Raw genomic sequence first — 7781 nt, forward strand, 5'->3', positions numbered from 1 at the left:
CCGTTTGATAATCATATACTATGTTACCAGTAGTCTCCACATGAGCAAACTCCTTGTACAATATGGTGGAACCTATTGATGTCTTTGAGGATAATCTCTCTATCTGTGATTTTTGAGATGAGCTTTGCAGCATGATGGCAATCACTACATGTTCTAAGATTCAGTGTTATCCTAATAGGTGTCCCTGGACTAGTGTTTATCAGAACAAATGCAATAGCCAACTTTTCGCTGTGCACTGAAAGATGGCCCTCCTTGTCTTCCTCTTCAACATCATGAAGCGCGCCCTCAACTTCTGGGTTATAACCCATTCCCCTGATCCTTCCTAACAACTCATCCAACTTCTCGTATATCATTTCCGATTGTGGATGAGATCTATCACCAACATGAAATGTGTGAACCTGATCCCCTATCTCCACATTGCTACCACCACGCAATTTCTTGATACCTTTGCTTGCCATGACACTTCTCACTGAGTTAACATCAGCCCATCTCCCAGCCCTAGCATAAATATTCGATAATAGCACATAGTATCCCGACTGTTTGGGTACCAGCCTGAACAAACTGTCTGCTGCCAACAAACCAATGTCCATATTCGAGTGAATCCGACAAGCTCCTAATAAGGCTCCCCAGACTCTCTCATTTGGCTCGATAGGCATCGCCATGATGAAATCATATGCCTCGCTTATACTTCCTGCACGCCCAAGAAGGTCCACCATACAAGTATAGTGCTCTACTCCTGGTGTTATCCGATATCTGCTAGTCATGCAATCAAAATATCGCTTTCCAGCTTCCAAAAGGCCAGCATGGCTACATGCTGCAAGAACAGAAACAAAGGCAATGGAATCCGGTTCCAGACCTTGTCCTTGCATGTCCTCAAACAGGTCGATGGCCTCCGTCCCATGACCACGCGTGCCATATGCAGAAATGATCGAAGTCCACGATACCACATCCCGCGCACTCATGGAATCAAATACCTCCCTGGCATCCTTCAAGGATCCACAGTTGGCGTACATGTCCATGAGAGCATTCTCAAGCAGCATATTAGGGCACATCTTTTTCCTCTTGATAATCTCATGGATTCTCTTCCCCAGCGAAAACGCCGAGACCTCTCCACAGGAAGGAAGAACAGTCGCCAGTGTCACCGCATCTGGCTCAACCCCGTCCTTCTCCATCCTCATGAACAGCTCAACGGCCTTAACATGCAGCTCATTGAAAGCATAGATGGAAAGCATCGCATTCCAAGCGATGAGTCCTCTAAACCTCATCTCATCAAACACTCCCCTCAGGAACGTGATATCCTTTGGCTTGGCATCGCCCATGGCGGGCAGAATGCTCGCCATGGTCCCAGCATCAGGCCTCGGAGACTGCAGCGCCACCAGCTCCCTGAGAACCGCCACGGCCCGGCCGAACAAGCCCGCGTGAGCGAACCCGGAAATCATGGCGTTCCAGGAAACGACATCCCGGTGCGGCATTTCGCCGAACATCTGGTAAGCGTCGTCCGGGCGGCCGCACCGCGCGTACATGCTGATCGCCGAGTGCGCCACGAAGAGGTTCGCGACGAGGCCGGTCCTGGCGATGGACGAGTGGATCTGGAGGCCGAGCAGGAGGCTGCCCGACGCCGCGCAGGACTTGAGAGCGAGCGGGTAGGTGTAGTGGTCGGGGGCGCAGGAGGCGCCCTGCGGCCGCATGGAGGCGAAGAGGAGGAGGGCGTCGCGGTGGAGGGCGGCCCTGGTGAGCGCGCGGAGGAGGACGTTGTAGAACACGTTGGTGCGGTCCGGGGAGGACGCGAGCACGGCGCGGGCCGCCGGGAGCGCGGAGCAGGCGGCGTAGGCCTGGATGAGCTTGACGCGAGCGACGGCGGGGGACGGGTGGGAGGAGGGGTCCTGGAGGAGGAGGAGGCGCGCATGCGCGGCGCGGACGGCGGAGAGGTGCGCCGGGGAGCAGCAGGAGTCCACCAGCCGGAGGAGGGCGTGCTGGCCGCCGGCCGGGAATAGGTGCATGGGGAAGCTCCGCCTCCGCGACAGGTTCATCAAAGTCTCTTGGCGGCGCGCGCGCAGTTTCACTTTGACTCACGGGATCTCGGTTTAGGTACTGCCTCGGATCCATAGTTTTTGGATGCTAATTCTAAGTTTCTAGCGTTCGTTTCAGAGGGGGGAACTGATAGTGGAATTATTTGATATATATTCGTATTTAAAGTTTAAAAATTTTAAAAATGATTATGATAATATTCGAATCCGAATGAACATGAAAATGGATACTCCATAATAAATATCCAAATTCGTTTTACATATACATAATTGATTGTGATATTGATATTGAATTTTAAACAAAATGTGGATATAAAGATAGATATATCGTATCCGAATAAAATTTTGGTAGGATATTTCATTAATTCTATCATAATGACAATTATTTAACCAAAAAATACTAATAAATTGGTTAGATGTATGTTTTTATCATCGAATTTTGAAGTATTGTGTATTATATTATTATACGGTTAACTCACTATAAGACACGAGTCTATTATTTTGTTACTTGTATCCATTTCGAATTTAGTAAACATCTTATATGCGTCTGCATTCGAGCAACATTTGTTCAACAAAATACCTATTCACATTCGTATTTATTTGAAAATAATCTGGTCCGTTTCCATCCCTATTTCCATCAATAAAATTTCCCCCTTTTTTTACTAAAACACGGCAAGTATTACCAGCAGATTCTTCAGAATTGAGGGTTTTTGGTTGGAGAGTACTGTAGGTACTACAAAATGAATTTCTTGCAAGTGTTGTACCAGTCGATATGGTATGCGCTAGTTAGTTTATTTTTGTAGACCTATCTCTTCCATTAGTTAGGTAATAAAAATTAGAGTTAGAACTGTTAAGTGCATCTTTCTTGGTTACAATGTCAAAGGATATAAGTTGTAGAAATATGTAGGGAACATGCATTTTGATGTTATTTGATTGTCATTGTAGGGACTATGTTGTGTAGGAGTTAAATTCTATGAGAAATTTTTCCAATACTAGTTGTTTGATTTATAGAAACATATCTTACAGAAACTATTCCTATAAAAATCTTGTAGTGCAAATTCTATAGGAATAAAATATTATGTCATATTTCATAAAAAAATCCATTTAGCACAATCGAACATAATGCGTCTTTCTATAGGATTTAACTAATCATGACATCCCAATCCTACATTTTTTCCCTTTCTATGATTTTCCTATAAATCAAAAAAAAAAACCTAAAAATACCTCTGAGCAACAGTCGATTGAAATGAAACTGAATTCTACCCAAGGACAAGAGAATATGGAGTTGTCTAATAATGTAAACAACACTCATGCTGGGAGCATCTCCAGTGTAAGTACCGAATGGATTAGCGGGGCACATCAAGTAAGAGCATGTCTAACAGACCCCCTAAAAGACACAACCCCGTAAAATAACCGCCGATATACGGGGTAAGGATCTACCCGGCCGTCTAGCAGACCCCGTAAAATTGGCTCCCGCGTTGATTTTTTACAGTTTTGGCTACGGGGTGGCTCTTCGCCCCTACTTGTACGGGACGGGAGGCTGAATACAGGGCCAACCCCTCATCCCATTTCAACTAGGGCACGCGGACATTTCAGAATTCCCAACCGTTTTCGCCATAGTCACGCGCGCGCCGCCGCTGAAAACAGAATATTCCGTAGGATTCTGATTTACGAGGTATGCTATCTCGAACGAGTTTTCGGCCGATGGAAAGTAAAATACATGACCCTCTACTTGCGTTTTATGGGGCAAAAAAAATAGGGGATCTAAGTTATGGGCGGAAAACAGAATGCAACCACGCACGTTCACAAATTATACTGCACCTCATAAACTGACCAGGTGCTTCCCCTCGACTCAAAACCCAACCAGTTAAACGATTTTCCGTACATGTCTCAACTCACAAGTGAACGCATAGTATCTTGCATGTTCACGCACACATCACTGTACATACAACACGAACATCTCAAGTTCTCAACAGCCACGACATTCTTGCGACGAATACAACTCACAAACGGAGGCAATACTCACAAGTGGCAGGTGATGTACTTACACCCAACTAAAACCTGATAGCTAACTAGCTCACACAAGAAACTTGACAAGAAGTGAACATACTACTAGTATACACAGCGCCGGTGGAGCCATCGACCAAAGGAGAGACGAGACTGGTTACTTCTTCTTTTGCCGGCTGATTGATTGTTTCGCCACAGCGTGCGCCGCTGAGCTCGCGAGGGACGATTTCTTCAGCTGGCCCTTTGGGTCGAAGGCCTTCCTGATCTTGAAGACAGCCCATGCAACTCCCAGAGCATTCCCCGTGGCGTGAAGGTAGTCCTGTGTTATCTCTCCTGCTTGGTCACCGTACCTGTGAAAGGAACAAGATTATGGACCTCGTCAACAAGCAGCACATACAATTATCTGCCACAAAATTGCGCTTAGGAAGAGTTGCTGAACCTAACACTTTTCATTTTTCATTTTGGAGACGGCCCTAGAGTAAGAAACAGTCACATAATCTATGACTCCTATTAGTTATGGAGAATTTGTTGCAACTATGTTTCGTTTCTCTGGCCTGCAGGCTACCTTGTACTCTGCTATCACTTGGATAAAAGTTGGTATTAAGCTTGGCATTACAGTCATGAAGAAAGCAATATGAGGAAATGCAGATGCATTTGTGTATCCATAAGTATCTGCCTTCTGATACGAAGGAATGAACTATGTACACACATACTGTAAAACAGTTGTACATTACCTGTGTGTTACAACTGAAGTTGTGACAACCGAAGACGTTTGCATCACGTTCTTGCCAGACACCTCAACAGCATCACATACTTTACCTGAACCATTGATTTAGTGTGAATCAGCAAATAATAATAAGTAATACAGCATCAATTATACATATCAAACCTAAAAGGTGGCTTGATATATATTGAATCTTATAGCGGCCAACATTATGGGCGCTTGCATTCAATCTAGTATTTGGGAACCCAAACCATAGAGAACACTCTTTCTTACTGTTGAACTATTAAATTCTCACATTAGCTATCAACACTCTGTTTTAGACTTGAAGTCAAGACATGCAAACCCAGTGCATTCTGTAATATACACTGAATACTTAGGATATTGGCAGTGCAGAACCAAGAGATGTTAAGTCACAATATGATTTCATTCTATTTTATCGAAAAAATGATTTCATTCTATCTGGTGCTTTGTTAATTGTGAATATTAATCCAAGCCATCCAAGATCCAATACGGTGAGAACCATTTTGTTTCGGAACAGAATCACAGCGCCATAGTTCCTTAGTAGCCATCACAGATTACCCAGACTTCTAACTTAGAAATCCAGTAACTAGAAAATATCTAATATCTTAGCTGCTCTAATATTCTATCCTTTTGTAACAGCATAGATAGCAGCTGTAATTTAGCAAATGTAACATTGCACAGCTAGTGACAAAAGCTTACCGAACCCGTCGAGTGAAGCAAGAATAACTTCACCAGGCATTAATTTAAAGAACTTCCGGGTAGGTTTGGAGTTGATCAAGGTGTTGGCAACAAATCCCGAGACCTTGAGAACACCTGAGAGGATTGAGTTTGCCACATTGTTGGACATTTGAGTTATCCTTCTGGCTCTGCAGAATACAGAAGAGAAATGCATAAGCCATAATGTCAAAATAGAAGTAGAACTTGTACACATGCATTTTTCAATTAAGAAAGCGTGAGAATATATTGAGTAGCCTGCCAGTTTAGTTAGACATGCTTCGATAAGGATCCAAATTGGTTGAACATGTAACCCTTAGCCACTGAAATGGTGTTCTTTGGGCCTTAGCCAAAATATAACCGGCAGTCGTTATCAAGAGATGGTAGGTGTCTTCCAGGATAGGAAGCAATTATGGAAGAATGGATACTTGCAACATTGGCTAAGTTCGCGGTCAATTCATCATAATAAAGACGAATGTCCGTCCTATTAATGCGAAGGATTACTACATCTGAGTGTGACATTTGCCTTGCATAACCATAAAAAAGCATCTGTGTCCTTTCAGAGATATTGGAAGAGAACAGCAAAAGACCTAGCATGTCTGACCAAAGACCCTGCTCTGTTGAATAGTGGTACTCCGTACTATGTGTTTCATAATCTTAGTCAAGAAAACTATGTAATTTTCATAAGTAATATTTTCTGTTGTTTATTCTATTCAAGTGATGAACTATGACATGCGAATGGGATACTAATAAAAGAAGCACTTAGTATGCTGACATGACATCCTTCAAAGCTATAACTGTCTAGATCATTCAACTATTGCAAAAAAGTTTATCATCCACTCATTAAATTTTAAATCATCCAACAACTTATGAAGACTACAGCTTAACAGGAACAGTAGCTTTCTGAATTAAGTGAATCATCATCAAGTTCATCAAGTTCCAGATCCAATATGATCTGCTCCGCAACATAGCATGGGATAGAATTAAGCAGATAAAAACAAACAGTGGAGCATTATTAAGTTCATGATCCATACCTCTTCATCCTCCTGAGTGAGCTGGGCTTGACCTGCGTAGGCTTCCCGTTTGCCCCCGCGCCTTTGGTCAAGACGGCCTCCCCGCATTTGATGCCCCCAGCAGTGATGTCCCCGCACCAGATGATGCCCCTGACCAGCTGCCCCGAGCCCTTGGCGATGAGCCTGGCGACGGACGAGCTGTAGTCGTCGACGTTGGGCGCGATGGTGGTCCAGAACGCCGCCGACTGCTCCTCCATGATCTCCTTCTTGTCCCCGGCGGCCTCCTCGGGCGTGATCTCGCTAACCGCCCTGGTGTCCATCACCTCGTTGCCGCTGGCCCCCGCGTCGACCTCCTTGACGGAGAAGGTGGTGTACTCCTTGAGCACCGCGTCCAGCTCCTCCAGGACCTTTTCCTGCCCTTTGCCGGCGACGGTGAGCCCGTAGCTGAGGGCAGTCTCGCCGTCGGGAGACTCGGCGTCGTCCGCGTCGTCGGGGTGGTCGGTGTGCGGGACGTGGAGCGAGAAGAAGTAGTGCCCCGCGTCGAGCTTGACGACCGCGACGTCGCCGGCGAGCGGCCACTGCACGGTCTCGTTGGAGGACGAGCTGCCGCCGAGGAGGCCGAGGAGGCCGCGCCACTTGGAGGTCTTGGTGGGGGTGAGGCGCGCGAGGACGGCGACGGCGTGGTCGCCCTGGCGCAGGCGCACGACGGAGAGCGTGCCGGCGCCGAGGTCGAGGCTGCGGTCGGGGTCCACGAGGTGGAGCTGCGCGCCGGGCACGGCGACGAGGGTCTCCTCGACGGTGGGCGGGGCGGGCGCGTCGTCCTCGGCCGCGTCGGCCGGGAAGAGGTTCTCGGCGAGCTCGTCGGGGTTGACGGTGGGGTAGAGCGAGTCGCCCGCGCCGGCGCCGGTGGCGGCGGCGGGCTTGGAGTTGAAGGGGGTGTTGTGGTCGGGGTGGGACTGGGGCACCTCCGGGTAGAGGCTCTGCTGCTGCTTTGAGGCGGACGCCATGGCGGATTGGCTGCCGGTGTCGTGTCACGGATTCGAGAGAGGGGATCGAACAAAGTGCGGTGGATGTAACGGGAACGGGCCGGACTTTAATATGGAAGAGGACGGCGGTTTGATTCGCGGTGGCGCCCAGGTAGCGGGGATCTTCTGCGGCCGTGACGGCGACGCGGAGCTGGTCGACAGGCAACGGCACGGCAACTGCGGCGGCACACGGGAAGCTACGGAGATGGTGGTTGTGAAGGGAGATCCCGGGTTGGCGATGGACGAGAAG

The 7781-nt window shown here is 47.4% G+C and overlaps 2 protein-coding genes across 2 annotated transcripts; both read right to left on the reverse strand.

Moving 5' to 3' along the window:
• Positions 1 to 3: 3 nt before the first annotated feature.
• On the reverse strand, positions 4 to 2083 carry LOC127296361 (putative pentatricopeptide repeat-containing protein At3g49142). Its single transcript, XM_051326421.1, has one exon. The coding sequence runs from the start codon at positions 2028 to 2030 to the stop codon at positions 24 to 26; it is 2007 nt and encodes a 668-aa protein (XP_051182381.1). The 5' UTR covers positions 2031 to 2083; the 3' UTR covers positions 4 to 23.
• A 1811-nt stretch (positions 2084 to 3894) lies between these two features.
• LOC127296364 (protein EARLY-RESPONSIVE TO DEHYDRATION 7, chloroplastic) lies at positions 3895 to 7549 on the reverse strand. Its single transcript, XM_051326422.2, has 4 exons — positions 6528 to 7549; positions 5479 to 5645; positions 4769 to 4853; positions 3895 to 4384 (listed from the first exon to the last, which is right to left on the reverse strand). The coding sequence occupies exons 1-4, from the start codon at positions 7511 to 7513 to the stop codon at positions 4192 to 4194; spliced, it is 1431 nt and encodes a 476-aa protein (XP_051182382.1). The 5' UTR covers positions 7514 to 7549; the 3' UTR covers positions 3895 to 4191.
• Positions 7550 to 7781: the final 232 nt, after the last annotated feature.

The sequence above is a fragment of the Lolium perenne genome, chromosome 4, assembly GCF_019359855.2.
Source record: "Lolium perenne isolate Kyuss_39 chromosome 4, Kyuss_2.0, whole genome shotgun sequence".
Lineage (NCBI taxonomy): Eukaryota > Viridiplantae > Streptophyta > Magnoliopsida > Poales > Poaceae > Lolium > Lolium perenne.

Excerpts from the sequence above, each read along its gene's own strand:
- LOC127296364 (XM_051326422.2), bottom strand. The coding sequence starts at position 7,513 with ATGGCGTCCGCCTCAAAGCAGCAGCAGAGCCTCTACCCGGAGGTGCCC. Across the intron at positions 5,646-6,527 it reads TCACTCAGGAGGATGAAGAG|AGCCAGAAGGATAACTCAAA; the intron begins GTATGGATCATG and ends TGTATTCTGCAG. Across the intron at positions 4,385-4,768 it reads ACTTCAGTTGTAACACACAG|GTACGGTGACCAAGCAGGAG; the intron begins GTAATGTACAAC and ends TTCCTTTCACAG.
- LOC127296361 (XM_051326421.1), bottom strand. The coding sequence starts at position 2,030 with ATGAACCTGTCGCGGAGGCGGAGCTTCCCCATGCACCTATTCCCGGCC.